The 21968-nt window shown below is 37.9% G+C and overlaps 4 protein-coding genes and 3 pseudogenes across 4 annotated transcripts; 4 read left to right on the top strand and 3 right to left on the bottom strand.

Annotated features, from left to right (window-relative positions):
• On the bottom strand, window positions 10–3706 carry LOC104721895 (WD-40 repeat-containing protein MSI5-like). The gene is given in 16 exon segments (XM_010439972.2): window positions 10–414; window positions 513–612; window positions 700–767; window positions 857–931; window positions 1044–1155; window positions 1243–1316; window positions 1402–1427; window positions 1430–1482; window positions 1679–1874; window positions 1965–2040; window positions 2118–2192; window positions 2312–2377; window positions 2517–2579; window positions 2680–2739; window positions 2857–2917; window positions 3404–3706. Coding segments are annotated over 16 exon segments (1470 nt in total). The 5' UTR covers window positions 3667–3706; the 3' UTR covers window positions 10–312.
• On the bottom strand, window positions 3931–5550 carry LOC104721894 (transmembrane protein 258-like). Its single transcript, XM_010439971.1, has 4 exons — window positions 5416–5550; window positions 5197–5297; window positions 4264–4342; window positions 3931–4175 (listed from the first exon to the last, which is right to left on the bottom strand). Exons 1-4 carry the CDS (start codon window positions 5416–5418, stop codon window positions 4128–4130), a joined length of 231 nt encoding a protein of 76 aa, XP_010438273.1. The 5' UTR covers window positions 5419–5550; the 3' UTR covers window positions 3931–4127.
• On the top strand, window positions 8322–11333 carry LOC104721893 (cytokinin dehydrogenase 4-like). Its single transcript, XM_010439970.1, has 5 exons — window positions 8322–9042; window positions 9451–9578; window positions 10000–10257; window positions 10468–10736; window positions 10865–11333. The coding sequence occupies exons 1-5, from the start codon at window positions 8415–8417 to the stop codon at window positions 11154–11156; spliced, it is 1575 nt and encodes a 524-aa protein (XP_010438272.1). The 5' UTR covers window positions 8322–8414; the 3' UTR covers window positions 11157–11333.
• LOC104721892 (CRM-domain containing factor CFM3A, chloroplastic/mitochondrial-like) lies at window positions 11772–15211 on the top strand. Its single transcript, XM_010439969.2, has 9 exons — window positions 11772–12709; window positions 12809–13241; window positions 13328–13458; window positions 13543–13902; window positions 13992–14148; window positions 14246–14538; window positions 14621–14680; window positions 14775–14867; window positions 14964–15211. Exons 1-9 carry the CDS (start codon window positions 11777–11779, stop codon window positions 15036–15038), a joined length of 2535 nt encoding a protein of 844 aa, XP_010438271.1. The 5' UTR covers window positions 11772–11776; the 3' UTR covers window positions 15039–15211.
• On the top strand, window positions 15484–17577 carry LOC104721891 (annotated as a pseudogene).
• LOC104727678 lies at window positions 17597–20101 on the bottom strand (annotated as a pseudogene).
• LOC104721890 overlaps window positions 20626–21968 on the top strand; it is a 2714-nt pseudogene continuing 1371 nt past the window's right edge.

The raw sequence follows: 21968 nt of genomic DNA, 5'->3' as shown, positions 1-21968 counted from the left end.
GTCAAGTACTTAATAATTAAGATCCGGATTTCATTCTGATGGTTTAGTTTCGTCATGCTTAACCAAGTTTGGATTCACAAGAATGGTTGAAAAATACAAGCAAGTTAGGTGCCTACCATTTACCCGAAGAAACAGAATCAAGAATCCTGAAAGATCACTGAAGTTTGAAATTTACCAATATTTTGAATTACTGGCCTACATAACCAAGTAATTTCCCCCACAAAACTAATGCCTAACTCACATACGCATACCGATTTCCGCAAAACTGCACCTAACCCGCAGCAACTTACTAATAGACATGGGATTACTTCCTCAAGGCTTGGAGGTACATGTGAAAACATGTGACTTGAACTTTTCTAGCTCTGTTAAGACTTCCTCTTCCGCTCTGTAAATCAAGTCGCTCAACCGCCATATCTGCATCATTTAGATTCATAACAAAGTTTTCGATTTTACCAAGAAAATTAATTATAGATAGGGTTCCCAGTAAATGCAGCAACACATTTAAAAAGTACCTGCAATGTTCCACCTCCACCGCTACTTTCACAGTTATCAGAAACACTGACAATAGTCCAAGGGTCCACTACGTTCCAGTGGAATTCGACCACTTTGTCCCTAAGAAAATTTATACAAAGAGATTATAGAACTGAATAGAGTAAAAGGAAAAAGCAAACATGAGAATCAGGATAAAGTCTTCAAAACCTGTGACCAGCATGCTGGAAGAAAAGCCCATCAGGACTTTTGGGTGCACGCTCGGACTTCTTACCAACCTGATGTACACACATAGATATATATATGACTATGATGAACCTGAAAGTAAAAAAAACTTTTACATGTGAATCTGAAAAATTATACTGACCCTATCATAATCCCAAAGGTTCAAGAGACCATCTTCTGCGGAACTCCCAAACACAGATGATTTATCAGGAGACCACTGTATTGATTACAAAGCAGTGTCACTGGAGTCTGGAGATAGGTATTCTCATATGCAGGACTAATAATATGAAGAAAGAAAAAACACAGAACTAGGGGCATGTTGTTGAAACCTGAACGCAAAGAACAGCAGCTTTGTGGCCTTCAAATGTGTAGACAGGTGAACCAACTCCATTTGAGGTCAGGTTTCGGCGGTCAAACACACGGACAGTGTTATCTGCTGACCTGGACAAATGGTGCAGAAACGTTGAGTGAGAGAACAGTAACATCTTTGTACTTTTGGACAAGCAATCAAGTGTGGAAAATCAATACCCTGTCAGGATCAAATTGTTGTCATGAGGATTCCAATCGACGCAATGAAGATCAGCATCATGTGCCTTCTCAACCTGCCAGCACACAGAAATAAACAGATGGAAACTGACAACCGAAAGGTCAAACATCGAACTCCAATATGGCTAAAAAGAGAGGTACCTTCATGGCGGGACTAGTGCCAGTTTTGCGTCCCATAGCATTAGGCAAGAATCATCACCAACACTGCAGAATTCCTGTGCACTGCAGGACACAACAAAAAATCAACAAATAAAACATCAGAAATGTCTGTTCTCTCATTGGTGGAGCCTATCAGAAATGTCTGTTCTCTTATTGGTGGAGCCTATCAGAAAAGTCTGTTCTCTCTCTCTCATCAGAAAATTCTGCATTTGAATATAAACTTAGAGCCTAAAACAAGGAGACTGCCCAAAGAAGTTACCTAGATGGACAGAATGCCACATCTTCAACTGTATCCTCGTGACCATGATATACGCCTCGAGGGCCAACAGAAGGACAACCAGTTTTATCACCACCTTCACCAGTCTGTTTGAAGCTTGATCCAGGCGATTTGGAATCCATACCAGCCATTCTGATATGATCTTGGATATTCCACAAAACAACGGACTTGTCCTTGCCTGCACGGAAGAATATGACACAAAGATAGAACCAATACAAACTTGCAGCAAACCTTTAAGATATGACACAAAGATAGAACCAGAACAAACCTCCAGAGAGAACAAAAGGTTCTGTTGAGCACATTGCAAGAGCAAATTCAGCATTATCCTGATGCCCAGTTAGTAACTGAAAATAAAAGTTGTTCAGATGATGCAGAAAAAGGTAGCACAAGCATGTGGTTTAAGACGGTGGGAAGAGCATACCAAATCCGGACAAGAATTTGGAGCTCCAGGCACAGCATACCGGTCTGGTTGAGTCTCAGTGTCCCAAATGAGAACCTGAAAACCGATATCTCATAATTGCATGACTGAAACTAGAACTACGTTCAAACAAAGATACTGAATCACGAAAGCAACTTTTTTTTATCAGGCTGATGACCCTAGAAAGCAGAGCTTACATTAGGACTGTCGGTGTGAGTAGCTACAATCTTGTTATTTTGCGGGAGTTCCCTGATTCTGTTAACCTGCGATTAATGAAGGGTACACATAAAAAAGTCTTTTTGCAGTACTCAAAGTCCTTAAACAAAATGCATATTCGGTAAATCCATCTAAAACAGAAAAATGAGAATAAAGGGAAATCTCTTGAAAGGGTGGAACTCACACCTCTCCAGGGTGGATGATGGTCTTGTACTTCTTCACCAATGAAGAGTGAGCCGCTCCATTAAGCTGAAAGAACATAAAGAAACGGTATTTCATTAATTTTATCTTAGCAAAGAGTAACAAAAGGACAAAAACACAAGCTTTGGTAGAAAAGAATACTAATTACCTGCCTATTAACAGCTTCGCAATTGGCTATGACCAAAGTATTAGGCACACTGCCGTTAGTCTAATGACAGAACCAAGAAACAAAGGTGATATAAGTAGAAGTAGCAATAGACAAACTTTCAGTTATCATTTTCCTCAAGAAAAAATGTATAAACTAAAAGAAAAAGCGCAAACCCACTTGTTCCGAGAGATAGAGACGTTGAGTCTTCGAAGCTGCTTGCTCAAGCTCTGGTCCCCATCTGCCCAAATCAAATACCAGTTACAACGAAACGGAACCTCTTTACGCAAAAACTAAACACTACACTAAATCTTAGCACAGGTTAACATCTGAAACCAAAATGTAACAAAAACAGAACACTAAAACCGAATTGGCCAACTGTTGTTACCAACGACCACTTGATCATTCTCCAATCAAACAAGTTCCAGAGGTTCAAAATGGAAACATCATACAGCTAATGAGTTACAACAGATCAAACTATAAGAAAAAGAAACATATAAAAACATGGAGGCCGAGCTAACTCATCAACTGGATAAACCCTAACTAGAACATGTCGAAATCTCGCAAATTCCAGAAAACTGCTAAGAAAAAGATCCAAATCTATCAGCATGTCACTAGTAAAAGTGGGAATCTCACTAAATCGCCTTACCAAAAGCACAAAGCTTGAATTTTTATTTCCCGAAAAGGAAATAACTTTTCCAAAACAAAAACAAGAAAACGCACAGACCTGCAAGAGAGAGAGGGCCAGACGAGGGCATGGTTGGCAAACGAATCATAGAGAATGGGAACAAGAGCCTTCCACTGAGAAAACTTATCCTCAACAGTGGCCTTGTGACTCTGCTGTTGAGAAAACGGTGACTGAGAAGACTCTCCATTTTTCTTGGGTTTACGAACTCTCGTCTTCGGCACAATGGCCGTCACCGGAGCCCTGGATACTCTTCTTCTCGGCCTGGTGGCTTGAATAGTCGCAGCAGCTTCTTCGCTCTCCATGTCCCCCTTCTTTCTCCTTTGTTTTTTTTTTTTTTTTTAATATTATATTTTATGCCACCTGGAGTAAACTTCGTCCCGGGAAATACCAAATATGCAAATCCTTAAACCCAGTGAATAAAAGAATTTCCTCAAAATAAATTGTTTTGTTTGACTATTCACTTACCATCATATCATAAAAGTTGTGTTAACATTTTGATTATGGGTAATATCAGTCGATATTATTGGTAGTAATTAATTGACTTAACGACGCATACGCTGTTCTAATAGCGGCCAAATCTAAAGTCGATATTAGCACTCAAAAGCACAAGATAATTAATTGCAAGTTTGCAACTTGGTGTTTAAAGACTACTTCTCAAAGTCTAACAACATTCATAACTCTGATTTCACTTGAACAAAGATAGATAATTCTGTAATTTGTTTGTGTCTTTCAACTAGTTGGGAATAGCACTGAGGAAGAAGGATTAGACATAAACGCCACTAGCAAGTAGCAAAAACAACGATCCAAATCCCTGCAAACAGATTTCAAACCCAACATTAGGTTTATGTAAGACAGTTATTAAAGACAAAGAGGATGATGGGGTAGAAGAGAAGCCATACCAAGAAGACAGATGCAACTGCAGAAGTAGCGAGCTCCTTTCCGAGGCTTCGGTTTTTCCTGGATGAGGTAGTTTCGTAGCTGCAACACAAATGTTATGATTGGGTAAGTTAAAACAACACTTTGATCAATCCTTGTTGGACTGCAAATAGCAGAAGACTCTAATATGACTTAATACGAATGGTTCCAGTCAATCTTAAATTTTTTAACTCAAGGCAGGTACCCACTTGCTCGTAGCCCAGACGACACATTACTTATAACAAAAATCAAACAATATCTCCTCGAACTTGACATCATTTGGAAAGTTGAGGCTCCTTGCTTAATGAGAATTATACAAATCCAACTTTCTTGTGTCTTAACTAAATCTATGATCAGTCATTTTGCTACATTCGGTGAATCTATAAAGTACAGATTCCATAGACTATCTATCACCTTTACGCACTGATATATTGGGAGTCTTTATACCATGATAGCATGTAGACCTCACACATTTTCCAAAAGCTAATTAAAACGAGACCCATGGCATGTTTTGCTACCAGAAAATCTAGTATTTAAGAGGGATAAACCAAATCTAACAAAGAGATCATGAAAGTGATGAACTTATAGCTTCAAAGCTTTAAAAGCCTACCCAAAAACTAGCAATCGAGAATGCATTGCGACCAGAAACCATATATAGGCAGTAACAATGTTGGTTAAGCTTCAAATACAGTGAAGAAACAAGAGTAGAGCCTTAGATGACTCATAATAAATAACCTAGTCATGACTACCACACAAAAAGAGAACCCAATGACTAATCAAACTCAGGTAAAATCAAGATGATCAAAGGGCATATCGAATCAATCAGGAACTGTTTCACTAATCTACCAATCAAGCAAATCAAAATTGGGAGGCAATTTCGAAGATCTAGAGATCAGATCGAGGTGCAAAAAGCTTACATGAAGAAGATAGCAGTAATGACGAGGCCAATCGCCAAAGTGAACACCGACAAAGTCGGATACAGCGCCACCGAAATCGGACTCGCAATCGGTTTCGCCGCCTTCTCACCGGAAAAAGAGCATTAACAGACCAAACAAAATCAGAAATCGAAAAGCAACAGCGAACAAAGAGATCAAAATTAGCTGTGATGGAAAACACAGGGACAGATCTAGATTTACCATTTTTGCTAAGCTCTTCTTCTTCGATCTGATGAACAATGAAATCCCACAAATAAAAGCCTGACTGATGATCTCTCGCTTCAGTAACAACAACAAACACACGAGTCGCTCCCGGTTTGGACTGAACCGGTTTGAACAAATTGTATGGGCCAGGTTTTGCCATTTGCTGTTAGTGTTTCGATTTAATAGGCCCAATTCAACTTGGTAAAGGCCAGTTTGGTATAAAACATGTTCATATCTTTATTTAATTTATTCTTTTTTGTTTTATCTTTCATTAATTTTTAACACGAGTTTACCACAAGAAAACGAAGAAAACATCTAAACGACTTAGATTTTTCATTTTTGTATTACCAGATCATTTTTTGTATTGGTCAACAATGACTAATGAATTTTGTTTTTTTTTTTCGTGGTAAAGACTGAGAAAATTGGTAAGGGTTTAATTTGTTGACCATTACAAACAAAAAACTTTTCTTAAAGAAGAGTTTGCGACTTGCGATATTAGATGACGAAAAACAGGCTGCCGAGTATTTTCATAGGTGGGTGGGACATAAATTCGTAGTTAATTTGCTACCACATATGTTAATATGTCTTTGGACGTAAGCGTTTTAATCGTCTAGCTAGAGACTCGATCAAATGGCTTAGCAGGTACAGGTTTTTCTCGTTTGCTAGCTATTTGCGGATATTTTACGAATTTTAGCACATGGATCGAACGAAATAATTCTGTCTGTTGTGTGTGAAAAAGATTTTGTTGAGAAAGAAAAAAACAATAGTAGTCCGCAGTCCGCACATTCACTTTGAAAATCTTATCAACGGTTTAGTATGCTTGTCCGATGCGACTATCCAAAACGACTATTGTGATTTGAAAACTACTACTATAACATATATGCTTTTCATCTTTTATATATATGGTGCTGGAACGTTATCGCTTCATACATAACTCACCACTTCGATAATTGTCTTCACACACGACTATTGTTGTGTGGTATCAAAACTACATATAATATATTTACTAAAAATGTATTTCTATTTAACATTGATTAAATAAATGAATCTTCCGGGTGACAGAGTTAGAAAACAGCTTTCTTTGCAGGGCGTCATGTAATCACGGGACGGTGTGAGTCGGTGATTTCATTCGTGTGTTTCAATTCACTCTCTAACATAGGTAGGCATAGCAAAGTGAGTTGGAAAATTAAAAAAGTCGACTTAATTATAATACATTAAGTTTTAATTTACCAACGACAACTCAATAATGGATAGAGTTTATGATTAAATAATCCATAACAAATATATAATTATAAGTGTTCGTACGTCTTACTTGGCATGTGATACTTTGTGAAGACGAAATGAAGAAACTAGAAAAAGTGAAGTTCGAGGTGAAATGAGCCTTTTGCTTTCTCACGCTACTGAAACTTGCGTATGTGTTAACAATTCTGCGCCGGTCCAATTGATTATAAAACATGCAATTTAATAGGAGAAATACAAAACGACGCAACCAAAGGAAAATGGAAACAAAAAAAAAATATAAAACGATGAAAGGGTATGAATGTATGATTCATAAACAATATTTTAGTATGCAGTTTCAAACGCTCAGCCTCAGCCGGTTAACTTAAACGAATCTAATACGTAAACACAAGTTTTTTCTTGATTTATTCGAATGTAGTACATTAATCAATGTTATTCACGGATACATGTTCCACAAATAGAAAGCACAGCTCGATATGAAGTTAGAGACACACTAAAGTTATTACTACTACATGCTATTAACAAACAATTTGAGTGTGTTATATAATACGAGGTCGCATTTATATATATTTTTTTTCAACCCAAAATGAATTTGAGATATTACACTTTAACCTGGAAAATGGATAAAACTGAGATGAAAAAGAAAAGAAAAGTAACTGAAGTGAAGTAATAAATTGTGATCAAATTAGGAAGGATGAACTATCTCTTAAAAGAAGGAAACTATATACTGTATCATAAGAACTGGTTCTGTTGTAGAGTTCGCATATTCTTTTTACTATTATTCTATTAGTATTTAGTAGTGTTATTGTTGTGGGAGAGTTTCAATACGTTTGTAATTGGACGAACTTTTAAAGAATAGTATTTAACTGCGAACGGAACACTACTGGGGTGAAAAAATGTGTTATTTTATAAACCGGCCCACAGACTCGGAGTTTGGTCGGTTTCCACAAATCTCAATTTTACGTTATGTGATCTTAATATAATCACATCTTTATAAAGTCAAAACGGAACTACCTCAACTACACTCATATCTACATATATTTTTGTATTTGTATATCTCAACGTATATAATATTTTATACTATTATAAAAGACTTAAATTGAAAGTTCGCACATTGTACTACAGTAATTTCTTAGCAGCAAAGACTTATTTAACAGAAGATGATAAAAATGTAAATATCAACTTCAGTATTGCACACTTTAAGCAATAACGGAAAAAACGATCGAATATTACTATATTAGTTCCTTTGAGACTGTTGTTGAATATCTAGACTTAGTTGGTGTTCATAAAAAAAACTAGACTTAGTTTTCTCAGTCCAACTTAATTATATATTCGATCTCCTAAATTGGATTGAGAAAACTATAATAGGATTGGTGAAATAATTTTCATACTATATATATTTTGAAGTCAATGCAGTCAAATATTTATATTTTTAAAAACACACACATTTATATGTGTATAGATATATAGTATATATCTATATATAATATGGTATTGATTTAGATTTTGGACGAACAACTTGTATATCTTAATTTTTGGCGTCAACAAGACTTGTATAAATATCAACATCAATGAAAACACGCAAAGATTTTCACGTGTAGATTATCGTATATATATGGTCTCTCTGTGTGGTTCTATATACATCTCATACATCCTAATTGATCTCTATACTAATCCCATAATCAACAAGACGCTAATAGTAATATTATCTCATCCTCCGTCTCGTTTTCCCATTCACCTACCCCATTAATTGGAGAATGACTACGAATCTCGGTTTAAGCATCATCACCCTAATAACGCTTTTTATAAGTTTAACCCCAACCTTAACCAAGTCAGAGGAGGGCATTGATGTCTTCCTTCCCATAACACTCAACCTCACCGTCCTAACCGATCCCTTCTCCATCTCCGCTGCTTCTCATGATTTTGGTAACATAACCGACGAAAGTCCCGGCGCCGTCCTCTGCCCTTCCTCACCCACCGAGGTGGCCCGTCTCCTTGGTTTCGCCAACGGAGGATTCTCTTACAACGGGGTCTCAACCATCCCCGAACCTACTTTCAAAGTGGCTGCTCGGGGACAAGGCCACTCCCTTCGTGGCCAAGCCTCGGCACCTGGCGGCATCGTCGTCAACATGACGTGTCTCGCCATGGCGGCTAAACCAGCAGCGGTTGTCATCTCAGCAGACGGGACTTACGCTGACGTGGCTGCCGGGACGATGTGGGTGGATGTTCTGAAGGCGGCGGTGGAGAGAGGCGTCTCGCCGGTTACTTGGACGGATTATTTGTATCTCAGCGTTGGCGGGACGTTGTCCAACGCTGGTATAGGCGGTCAAACGTTTAGACACGGCCCTCAGATTAGTAACGTTCATGAGCTGGACGTCATTACCGGTACGTATAAACCAAACTTCACTCATCTCTTTACAATTTTTTAGTTTTAGTTTTTTCGTTGATAGAAGAATGGCTTAATGAATATTGAAACAGTATCTATGGCCTTCTAGATGCTAAGCTTTTTGTCTGCAAGCGACTACTGTAGTAAGATCAGCGACTTAATAAGTTAATATTAATTATATGCATGTGTGGTGACTAACTGACTATAACATAATTTTTTTAAAAAACAAAAACAAAATTTGATTCTTGAGGATAACTCACACGCCATAATCAGTATAAATGCAATATCTTTTAAAATATGTTTTGGTCAGGAAGAGAGATCCTTCAATAGTAATTATGCTAATTTGTGATTAAATTATTAATATTCGTAGTTTGTCGTTTTGTTCATAATATATAGTTTAATTTCAGGAAAAGGCGAAATGATGTCTTGCTCTCCAAAGTTAAACCCCGAATTGTTCTATGGAGTTTTAGGAGGTTTGGGTCAATTTGGTATTATAACGAGGGCCAGAATTGCGTTGGGTCATGCACCCACAAGGGTACGTAACATTCTATAATGTGATCAATTTAAAATTATGGTAGTGGTCGTAATTCTCAAATTGATTTGATTTGGTTGGAACGTATCTTGAAGTCAATATGCTGAGTCTGAATTATTTGAATAAAATTATATACATGCTGAATTAATCTCTGATATTGCTTACGTTTAATTAGATTCTCCGTAATCAAATCCTAGGACTTGCTCGAGTGTAATATTGTCTTATGCTTGCAAATCTTGTTCATGTCAATATCTAATCTTTTATTTTATATATATATTACCCACGTACATACGACTTAAAGTAAAAGTTATGTTCTACATATGATGATTCTGTTATTTACTTATAAAAAATTAGACCATACAATCTAACGAAGATACTAATGGATTAATTTATAGATATAAAATTGATATACAATATAATGCAGGTGAAATGGTCTCGCATACTCTACAGTGACTTCTCGGCTTTTAAAAGAGACCAAGAGCGTTTGATATCAATGACCAATGATCTTGGAGTTGACTTTTTGGAAGGTCAACTGATGATGTCCAACGGCATCGTAGACACCTCTTTTTTCCCACTCTCCGATCAAACAAGAGTTGCATCGCTTGTCAATGACCACCGTATCATCTATGTTCTCGAAGTAGCCAAGTGTTATGATAGCAAGACCCTTCCCATCACTGACCTGGTAATTAATACATATAGATCACACTCATACACATATCCCATACCACCTAATCAGTATAATCACCATCACTATAATCACTATTTTATCCTATGAAGCACAATCTAAATGTAATACATGAACTATATACATAACCGCCGACTCATACACAATCTACGCATCACGGTAACCATATCATCATATTAATTATCTAGCTCATATCTTTGTTTGTAGGTGATGGACATGTTATCTAGAACTCTAGGTTTTGCTCCCGGTTTCATGTTCATACAAGATGTTCCTTATTTCGATTTCTTGAACCGTGTCCGAAACGAAGAAGAGAAACTCAGATCTTTAGGGCTATGGGAAGTTCCTCATCCGTGGTTAAATATTTTTGTCCCGAAGTCTCGAATTCTAGATTTTCATGATGGTGTTATCCATGGCCTTCTTCTCAACCAAACCGCAACTGCTGGTGTTACTCTCTTCTATCCCACAAACCGAAACAAGTAAATATTCACTTCAATTCTGTATATTTTTGTTTAAATATTCGACGCCATATAACAAAAAGATTAAAGTTCTGTGTCTCGTTAACGTATAATAACATGATTTTGCATGTGTTAATATAAATATATAGGTGGAACAACCGCATGTCAACGATGTCACCGGACGAAGACGTTTTTTATGTGATCGGATTACTGCAGTCAGCTGGTGGATCTCAAAATTGGCAAGAACTCGAAAATCTCAACGACAAGATAATTCAGTTTTGTGAAAACTCGGGAATTAAGATTAAAGAATATTTGATGCATTATACAAGAAAAGAAGATTGGATTAAGCATTTTGGACCAAAGTGGGATGATTTCTTGAGGAGGAAAATTATGTTTGATCCCAAAAGACTATTGTCTCCGGGACAAGACATCTTTAATTAACTTGTTTACATGTATCTTCTTATTATGTAACTTTAGAACGTGTCTTTAACATGCACAGCCAAAGGGACAAGTAAGTTCATCGTCTAACTAATAAATACAAAATAGCTTAGTCATTTTGGTGTAGGCAAAGTACTCTACTTGTATTTTTTTCCTCTTAATTTTAATGTGTCTATAATATTTTTCGTTGTCGTATCTCGTATGAAATATGTTGCTAGTCAAGAACAAAGGAAAAAAACATATTGTAGCCTCTCTGAACTAAATTAAGAACGAAACATTTTCTTTTATTAATAACTTAATTATATATGTGGTTAAATTTTACTAAGCCAGTAACAAGGGACATTAGTTAAAACACGTAAAAAAAAATTATAGATTTTGAAATTAAATTAAGAACATATTTTATTAAGAAAAAATCAATTAACTTAATCATCTTAAAAAGTCAATTACGTAACTTAATAGTTAATACTACTATCAATTGTTTTATTTTATTTTTTTCTGTCATAAAAATGAAACGGCATGCATGTTGTCTTGCTAAATAAAAAACGGAGTGTTCAATGAACTCTTGTTAAACGTTACCGTTTTAAGAATCGTACAAAACTCTCTTCCTTAGCCAAAATTCATCCATGGCGCTGTGTCAATTCCCACTGAATCTTCACACTGTTTCCTCATCCACATCTTCGTCTCCTCAATTCCGTCGTCTTCAACCTCTAGACGCCTCTGTAAATTCTAAATTTTTAATTCGTAGACTCAGATTTCGTAGCTTCAATCACACAGTTCGGTTTAACACCCGAGAATCGAGTGGTGTCATCAGAGCCACCATTGATGTAGACACTCACCAGAGGAAGAAGACGAAGAGAAAACCTAAACCGGGTTTTTTCGAAGAAATTAGCGATAAATGGTCTTCACGAATCAGCCCTAAAACCGAGAAATTGCCATGGCAGAAGCGAGAAGAGCAAACTCAACACCATGAAGAACAAGAAGAAGAAGAAGAAGATGACGAATCAAGTTCGAATCTTTTTTCTGGGTATGGTTTATCTGGTAAGAGAACCGATTCCAATAGACTCTATTCAGCGAGTGAGCCGTCGAGTTTCCCAAGACCAAGCGAATACATGTCTCCTCCATGGGTTAACAACAATGGTGGGTCTAAAGGAGCTAGCTTTACGACTAGCTCTGAGCAAGGAAGTCAAAGTTCGAGTTTTGATGATGTTTTTACTGTAGATAGATATAGAAGGGGTAACGATTGTAGGAATAGAACTGTAGAATCAGATTTAGATAATGGTGAAAGAGGGTTGATAGATTCAGGGAAAGATAAGGGAATATGGAGAGCAAGGAAGAGTAATACGGTAGAAGCTGAGAGGATTGTACCAGAACATGAGCTGAGAAGGCTGAGGACTATAGCTTTGAGAATGGTTGAGAGAGTTAAAGTAGGTTCTGCAGGAATTACACAGGCGTTGGTTGAGGCTATTCATGACAAATGGGAGGTTGATGAAGTTGTGAAGTTGAAATTTAGTGAGCCTTTTTCTCTTAATATGAAGAGAGCTCATGAAGTTTTGGAGGTTAGATTCGAATCTATCGGAAAAAGGAATGATCTGTTCTTTTTCAATTGAATTCTGAATAATGCGTTTGGTATTTTTGTTGTTTGTGGTGTTTAACAGAAGAAAACTGGGGGATTAGTGATATGGAGGTCAGGAAGCTCGGTTGTGCTGTACCGAGGAATAAGTTACAAGCTCAAGTGTGTTCAATCATTTATCAAACAGAACAATGTCGATACAAGCCCTGAGATCCGTCAAAGTGTAGAGGCAAGGAGTTACATACCAGAGGATGCGAATTACCCGAAGAATGTACCTAAAGAACAGTTATCCGAGCTGTGTGAATTGAATGATTTGTTGGACGAGCTTGGTCCAAGGTTTCATGATTGGACAGGGTGTGATCCGTTACCTGTTGATGCAGACTTGCTTCCTCCATACGTTGAAGGATATAGGTGTCCGTTTAGGATTCTTCCCCAAGGAGTAAAACCTTGTTTGTCTAACACGGAAATGACAGAAATGCGTCGACTCGCTAGAACAAGCCCTCCACATTTTGCTCTTGGTATGCATAAAATCATATAGTCTTACTTTCTTTTAGTAGTAGCATATGTTTTCGTAAGTGACTGTTTCTTTATATATCCTGTTTAGGGAGGAGCAGAGAGTTACAAGGTCTGGCTAAGGCAATGGTAAAGCTATGGGCAAGAAGCACCATCGCAAAAATAGCAATCAAACGCGGTGTGGAAAACACACGGAATGAGAGAATGGCGGAAGAACTTAAGGTTTGATGAATACCTCTATATATATGCATATACACCAATATTGTTCCGCGTGCTCACTGTTTTTTTTCTCATTCATTCTTGAAGAGACTTACCCGTGGTGTACTTGTTTCAAGAAACAAAGAGTATATTGTCTTCTACAGAGGCAATGACTTCATGCCCCCTGCAGTTGCAGAGGCATTGACCGAGAGGCAAAAGGAGATAACGGAAGTTCTTCAAACCAAGGAGGATCAAGCCCGGGAAATGGCTTCAACTAGAGTCACACTCACATCACAAGGCAAATTGTCTAAAACCAAATTACTCGCTGGAACGCTTGCTGAGACTATAGCTGCAAGTTCTCGGTGGGCACCAGATGCAAGCAGCGTTGATATTGAGGAGTTAAAGAGAGAATCAGTTTCCATCAAAAGATCTGCATTGATTAGAGATCTCGAGCTAAGGCTTCTTTATGTGAGTATCACTCTTTCTTATTTTTCTTTTGGTATCTGATTGCACACATTTGCTCTGCCTTAAATTTGATGATCTCTCTTTTGTTCCAGGGAAAGCAAAAGTTGAGAAGAGCTGAGAGAGCTTTAGCTAAAGTGCAGATGGATCTTGACCCATCGGATCTCCCAACTGATTCAGAAATAATCACAGAAGAAGAGAGACTTCTTTACCGCAAAATTGGTTTGAGTATGGATCCGTTTCTTCTCTTAGGTAAGCACAAAGACTGTTCTCACTCATGTGTCACGTTTAAATCCAAAACGATCTGTAGAAAGAATTCGATTTTTCCTGTTCTCGAAACATTTTACAGGAAGAAGAGAAGTGTATGCTGGTACCATAGAGAACATGCATCTACACTGGAAACATAGGGAGCTTGTAAAAGTGATAGTTAGAGGCAAATCTCTTCCGCAAGTCAAACATATCGCTATCTCTTTGGAGGCTGAGAGTGGAGGAGTATTGGTATCCGTTGATAAAACCATGAAAGGCTATGCGATCATACTGTATCGCGGAAAGAATTATCAGATGCCATTTCGGCTTAGGCCTTCAAACTTATTGACGAGGAAAAAGGCTTTTGCTCGATCCATTGAGCTTCAAAGAAGAGAAGTAATGATGATAATATTTTTTACATGTAACTTGTGTTGAAGTTTTCTGTTGTGATCAATATTGGTCTCTTTGTTTCTGACAGGCACTGAAGTATCATGTTGCAGACCTAGAGGAACGGATTGAGCTGTTGAAGACCGGACAGGTTTGATGAAATTTTTGATTGCTTTTCACAATGTATCATCAATCTCTACTTCAGTCCCTTCTGAGTAAGCAAATTATCATGAAAATTGATCCAGGACGAGGATATGGAAACTCGCAAGAAAAGTGATGGAGAAGAGGATGAGAACTTGTATTTGAGAGTCGACGAATCTGATTTTTCTTCTAACGAGGTAAAATGAAATCCTCCTAAAGGTCTTTGATTAGGATATGAAAAGTTACTTGAACCATGTCAAATCTAAAATGGAACATTCTGATTTCTGAATCAGGATGAATCTCTAGAATGGGATTCAGAAAAGAATGAAACTTTCTTATCCTCGGAGGAAGCAGAAGAAGAAACATGAACCGGTAACTTTGATCTTTCATTCCAATTTTGGGACGTGACAATAGAGCCCCTGTTATCTGATTTGAAAACAATAAGATGACATGGATGTAAATAAACTCGTAATCGAATTCAGAATTTAAATATAAAGAAAAACTGAAAAAAACATGAAAAAAGGAGGATCTTTTGTCTTTATGTTATTCTGGATGCTGTCTGCATTGTAAGTGTACACAATTCTTATCACATATAGCTTATGTGTTGGGCTCATGAAGCGGTTCCCTTTCATAAGCCATGCAAAATTAAAATGTGTCTACTCCTCCATGCATGCATGCTACTTTTTTGATTCTGATGGAGGCTACCCACAAAAAACAACATTAAGATGACAAGTTATCAACGTGTAATAACACATTAACACTTCACTATATAAACAACATCAAGAGGTGGAGACGGCAGCCTTATATCACATATTCACAATTTATTTGTAAGATGACAAACCAAACCAACCCGAGCCTTGCTCTATTACTCAAGAAGCAATCATCAGTTGAGCTCGTTAAACCCTCCAAACACACTCCTTCTGGAACCCTCTCGCTTTCTAGTCTAGACAACAACCCTCTCAACGAAGTTGACACGCAGTAATTTACGTTTTTGAGGCAAATGAAAAGAACCAGAACGATCCGGTCTCTTTGCTTAGGAAGGCTTTGTCAGAACTTCTTGTGTACTATTATCCATTTTCAGGCAGGCTATTGAGACGAAAAAGTGATCGAAAGTTTCAGCTGGTTTGTAATAGGGAGGGAGTACTTTTTGCGGTTGCTACCGCAGCTCCTGATCTCCCCTCTCTAAACTTTACAGAAAACTTTGTTGATGAAGTTGCATTGCCGCTTGTGCCAGAGATCGAGTTTAACTACGAAAATGAGATCGGTTATCACCCTCTCGCCATGCAGGTATCCTTTAGTTTATAAAATATGTGTACAGGCTTTGAATGGTGGTAATGGTTAAAGCAAACTAATCTATATGTTACAAGGGACTCTTCCAATGTTTGGGCGGATGGTACATACAAGTTTTTCAGTTTTCTAGTTAAATCTATTTATTATTTATTCATGTCATCTATCAAATTATAAATTAATTAGAACTAATTTCATGTCATATTCATAGTATATATCGGTCTTTTAATTTTTGAAGGTAACCAAGTTTCCTTGCGGTGGATTCACCATTGGTTTATCATTGTTACACGCGTTGTGCGATGGTTTCGGTGTTGCTAGGTTCGTTCATTCTCTAACGGAGTTGGCCGGAGGAAAGAGTGAGCCATCGCTACTGCCGGTATGGCAGAGAGAGCGGCTAGTTAGGAAAATAGACAATGAACCGGCTAAACTTCCCTGCGGTGTCGGTTCTAGAGCGAGTCTTTTGGCCACTTCCCCATATATGTCAAGTAGCGATTGGGTATGTCTACAAATTTGATCTTTATCTTTGAAGATAAAATTTGATGTTATCTTTAAACGACTGCACTTCACTTTATTTTTTGTTATCTAATTTTTTAGAAAAAAAATAACTAAAATGGAGAGAACTTTCGAAACTAAAATATTTCCTGTTTTGTTTTAAGAAAATAGCACTGATATGTCTTTTAATGGTTCTTACTATTCAATAGACATGATCACTTAAGTAAAATTATGACATGATCACTTAAGTAAAATTATCAATTGTGTACACACATACGGTCCACAGGTTACAGAGATAATAAGCATTAAGGCTGGCAATATAAAAATGCTTAAAGACACTTTGGTCAGGGGATGCGAAATGCCCAAGGAAACTTTCACTACTTATGAAATTCTTAGTTCGTGCATATGGAAATCAAGATCTCGAGCCCTAAACCTAGATCTTGACAAGATCAGTGTCCTTTGCATAGTTGTGGGAATTGGACATGTTCTTGATCCGCCACTGTCGGAGGGTTACTACGGCAACTCAGTCGTAGACGTGTACATCGAGCTAGCCGCGAGAGAGCTCCATAAATCATCAATATCTGACATTGTAAAAATCGTGAAGGGAGCCAAGAAAAAAGCTTATGACAAGAGGTACATCGAGGAGGAGATAATAAACATAGAGAGGATGATTAAGGAGGATGCAAAATCCGACCCGGTAGTCGATGGATTATTGGTTATGACCGATGTAAGAAATATCAGGTTGTTTGGCTCGATGGATTTTGGTTGGAATGACCCTGTGAATATGAGGTTTCTGACGTTTCAAGAAAGCGCCAGAAATATGGTGATGATCTTGGGACCATCCAAGCTCGATCCAGAAGTGGAAGGTGGAGTTAGAGTGGTAATGACATTGCCAAGAGATGCAATGGTTAAGTTCAAGCAAGAGATGGATGCTATGTTGCAACTTCGTCCTCGCTTTTGATCTGTCTTTTCCTTTTTCTTTTATCGAGTCATTTTGCGTAATCTCAACTGCTTCCAACTAAACATGTAAAAAAAGTATGTATAGAATCAAAATCTATTAAAGTTCATAATGTATATATCCCACCAATTTTTTTTGAAGTATACATGAGAGAATGAGGAGATCGTAATAAGCAAAGTTTTCCTTAAATTAAACTGCAGCTGGCTTCCCATCTTTTCGAGGATCGCTAACTGCGGTAAGTAAGCTCTTTAAAGGTTTCGATTTCTTCCCATATTCATCTTCTTCATTCTTGAAACTTTGAACAATAAGTTGGACAATAGCTCCATCTGATAGTGATAGCGTCTTGAGATCATGTCCCCTCTCTGCTAAAAACATCTTGGTATCTTCTGGAACCCCTATGTGATCACCATTGATCACCGTGAAGTCCTCATATTCAACAACATTCGGTATCAACTGCAACAATAACAACCAAAAAGAGCAATGAGTATTTTTATTTTGAATGTTCGTAACATTTATTAAATAGTTTTGAAATATGCATTACCCTATGGTAAACTCTTGCACTCTCTACCGCTTGTAAGGGTTTCATATTCAACACAAAGTAATTAAGGAACACTTGAAGCACCGCCGGAATTATACGCATTCCGCCAGATCCTCCAAGCGCTGCCACAACTCACCATCCTAGTATAAGGAAAAAGTTGTCATGGACCGTAGTTAGATCTCATAGTATGCGTATATGAGTTATATGACACGAAAAATAGATAATAAATAATGATGGTAAACCTTGGTGACTACGAGAGGTGTCATGGAAGATAATGGTCTTTTGTTTGGTTCAATGAAATTTGTAGGCGCTGAAGGAAGCTCGTCGGGAGTGATTTTCGAAGGTACCGAGAAATCATCCATCTCGTAGTTTAGTACAATACCGGTGGCAGGTGATAAAACCCCGGCACCAAATGGGTGTGGTCATCGACACAGTGTTTCTATCTGCATCCACAATGCAGAAATGACTCGTCCCATGATCCCTGATTGGCTCCACCGGTTCAAATAGTATTCGGGTGGGAATGTCGTGTTGTCAAAAATCTTATTACGGATATCATCCGCGTGAGTGTTCGAGAGCATTTGGTTCATAGCGTTTGTTACGTTAACGAACTTAGGATCTCCAAGATCCATCCGAGCTGAAAACATATGTTTCATTGCTTCTATAAGACGGTGTAGCCCGAGATCTTTTCCCGAAGCAGTGTAAAGGTTCGAGTAACTATCCAAGATATTCATAACCATCGCAAAACCGACTGTACCACCCGAAGGAGGCGGCATTCCGTGAACCGTATAACCCCATAACGTTCACTGACATTGCATCCGTAACTCGNATCTGCATCCACAATGCAGAAATGACTCGTCCCATGATCCCTGATTGGCTCCACCGGTTCAAATAGTATTCGGGTGGGAATGTCGTGTTGTCAAAAATCTTATTACGGATATCATCCGCGTGAGTGTTCGAGAGCATTTGGTTCATAGCGTTTGTTACGTTAACGAACTTAGGATCTCCAAGATCCATCCGAGCTGAAAACATATGTTTCATTGCTTCTATAAGACGGTGTAGCCCGAGATCTTTTCCCGAAGCAGTGTAAAGGTTCGAGTAACTATCCAAGATATTCATAACCATCGCAAAACCGACTGTACCACCCGAAGGAGGCGGCATTCCGTGAACCGTATAACCCCATAACGTTCACAGACATTGCATCCGTAACTCGGACTTTATAACTTCTTAGATCATCCATCGTTATGATCCCTCCAGCGTTTTTCACATCGTTAACAAGCTTCTCCCCTACTGTACCATTATAGAACGCTCCCGGTCCTTGCTCGGAAATAGTCTCAAGACTCCAAGCTAGTTCCGGATTATAGCAAGTCTCACCAGATCTCAAAACCTGTCCGTTTCGTGAGAAGACACTCCGCAAACCCGGGTCTCTAAGTATCTTGGAAGCGTGGCTCGCTATATCTCGTCCGAGATATGGACGCACTACAAAACCTCTGGCCAACTCAATTTCCGGCTCGAAAAGTGATTTCCAGGAGAGACGGCCATACCGTTTCCAAGCCTCGTAAAAAGCATTTATAAAAGAGAAAATTCAAGACGTACATGTGATTCCAAGTTTTGGGATTTATAGGAAAATAATTTACATTTTTAGGCTCATATCAAATGCAACCTCTAGTAATCACCGTCGGCCTTCACGAAATGATATGGTATCTCGTGTAGTAAATGTGTGTTTAATCTACACCAACTCTCACGAAGTACGTCCACAAGTCTTATGAAAGATTTTAAGGCTGGCCCTAAGAATAAGAATAGGCGTATTGCAAAAGGCAAAAAAAAAAAAAGAAAAAACATTTATAAAAGCAACCATATTTTCTAGTGATCATAAGCAAAACAATTCCTCGCGCAACAGATCGATACAACTTTTTGTCTATTGTAATTGGTGGAGAAGATGTTCCTTAAGAGCTTGTCAATTTGCTTGAATAGTTGAGGAGATGTCTCAAGTAGTAGTGTTCCGTAAAGGACTGAAGTTAAACGTTACTCTCCATGTACATATACAGGCGGTCATATGAAAAAGTAGCATGCATGTGTGGCTACTAATTAACAAGTCTAAATTCATAGTTTAGAATACAAAAAAAATTAAAAGTCTTTATCAAAACTCTAACCCACATGTTAGCATGACCAAAAGAAAACGAGTTGCTCCTTCTTTGATCAGATCCAATTTTATTTTCTTATATAACAATTTTCAACTAAAATAATATTGCAACTAAAAACTTGTAAAAATCATCTGACATGCATCAAAAGTCTTTATCAAAACTCAAACACTTACAAACTTGTTTAGCTACATTTGTAAACATTTGTTTTAGGCAAGATTCACAAAACTCTAACCCACAAGTACGCATGAACATAAAATATTTACAATTTGAGGTCACATCAAATGCAGGCTCTATTACTTCCCGCAGGTGGAAGATCTTATGGAAAACGTGTGGTTTAGCTTCACCATAAAGTATCAATGCAAAGGCTACTTGGAGAGTGGAGACTAATTTAAAGGCGTTGATATCGTTTTAAGACTTTATAACATTGGCAATCATAAACGACACCGTTTTTTATCAGTTTAACGACGTCGTGTAGAGGATTACAACATAAAGTGTGAAACGACGTCGTTTTAGGGGACTAAGCTGATTTAGGGATCCGCGAGGGCTTTGAGAGTTGTGCGAACACTCTCTCTGATTTTGTTCTTCTACAACGAGCGGCGATTTGCGAACTGGTCTCCTCCTGATTCCTCGTCTTCTCTGCGTCTCCGGTAGCTTTCTCTCTCCATTGTTTCTTCATCAGTTAACATTTTTTAGCTTGATTTTGGGTTTTGTTACGGATTCTGCTTTGTGATTTGGCCTTTTCTCAGCTGCGTTTAGTGAACAGTTACGTTTTAGGGTTTTGAACTTTTGTTTTCTTTTTTCTTTCTTAGATGAAATGATGCTGAATTCTTCTTAGGTTAAAGATTTATGCTTTGTTAAAGGAACCTATCAACGTTTAGTTTGGTTTAGTCTAAAAGCTTCTCTCTCGTTCGACGATTTTTGTATGTCAAAACTTGGAACCAAACCATGTTTAAGCTTTTAGCTACTTAGGTCTTGTTTTAGTTTTGCTTTACATATTTATTCTCGTCTGCTGGATTTGTGAATTTCTTCTTCTTCTGCTTGTTTCTACTTCAAAACAAAAAACAGGGATACGTTTATAATCACAGATGGATGAGTTTTTACAAACGCTTTCAAGCTCGGCTGGCGTCTGTCATCCAGATTGTGTACGAGCAAGCAATGCGCAAGATGATCTTTGAGAATATTACAGTACTATTTTTCTTTTTGCATCATTGAAAAGAAACTATGATTTGGTTAGGTTTTAAGTGATATAGTTAACTCTCGTTTTAGTTTTTTTTTAACAGATTCAGTCTAAAGATTCATATGAACTGACTACAACATTTTCATATTTTCTTGCTGTCCTGTAGATGCATCTCAATCTGCAGCTTTGATTGCTGTGAGTCTGATTAGCTCTGCACGGGTTTTCTCCAAACTCGACGCTGAGCTTACTGAGTACTCAGCTCAGTATTTGGTGGATAACGTTGGGAAGGAAGAAGTGGAGGGAGAAATGGATCAACCACATTGTCAGTACACTCCCGAAACATACTTCAGTACTTGGTTGAAAACGTTTGGACCAAGAAGGAAGATAGGCAGGAAGAAGAAGTGGTTCAACAACGCCTTGATCTCACTGTCAAAGAGTGTCTTGCCTATGCTTTTAAAAAAGGGCTACCGAGAAGAGAACATTGGGCTCATATGGGATGTATGTCCAAGGTTCCCCCATTTGCTTGTCAGATACCTCGCGTTCCCATGAATGGAGAAGTGATTGAGGCTACAAATTGGGAGGAAGGACTTGAGCTGTTGATGCAACAACCGGTGGGAGCAAGACTGCATGTCTTTAGTCCAGAGTTTGATCGTCGTCTTGGAGAGAAGGTAAAGTGTCGTAAGTTTTTTTTTTTTTTTTTTTTTT

Source organism: Camelina sativa, chromosome 11 (genome assembly GCF_000633955.1).
Source record: "Camelina sativa cultivar DH55 chromosome 11, Cs, whole genome shotgun sequence".
Lineage (NCBI taxonomy): Eukaryota > Viridiplantae > Streptophyta > Magnoliopsida > Brassicales > Brassicaceae > Camelina > Camelina sativa.
The sequence above is the reverse complement of the archived record's forward strand: the minus strand, read 5'-3'. Positions and strand labels throughout refer to the sequence as shown.

Coding starts and splice junctions, on each gene's coding strand:
- LOC104721893 (XM_010439970.1), top strand. CDS start 8,415: ATGACTACGAATCTCGGTTTAAGCATCATCACCCTAATAACGCTTTTT. Junction 9,579..9,999: donor TGGGTCATGCACCCACAAGG/GTACGTAACATT, acceptor AATATAATGCAG/GTGAAATGGTCTCGCATACT. Junction 10,737..10,864: donor TATCCCACAAACCGAAACAA/GTAAATATTCAC, acceptor ATAAATATATAG/GTGGAACAACCGCATGTCAA.
- LOC104721892 (XM_010439969.2), top strand. CDS start 11,777: ATGGCGCTGTGTCAATTCCCACTGAATCTTCACACTGTTTCCTCATCC. Junction 13,459..13,542: donor GAATGGCGGAAGAACTTAAG/GTTTGATGAATA, acceptor TCATTCTTGAAG/AGACTTACCCGTGGTGTACT. Junction 14,868..14,963: donor CTGATTTTTCTTCTAACGAG/GTAAAATGAAAT, acceptor TTTCTGAATCAG/GATGAATCTCTAGAATGGGA.
- LOC104721894 (XM_010439971.1), bottom strand. Junction 4,343..5,196: donor ATTACTGCTATCTTCTTCAT/GTAAGCTTTTTG, acceptor TTTGTGTTGCAG/CTACGAAACTACCTCATCCA. Junction 4,176..4,263: donor CAGTTGCATCTGTCTTCTTG/GTATGGCTTCTC, acceptor ATCTGTTTGCAG/GGATTTGGATCGTTGTTTTT.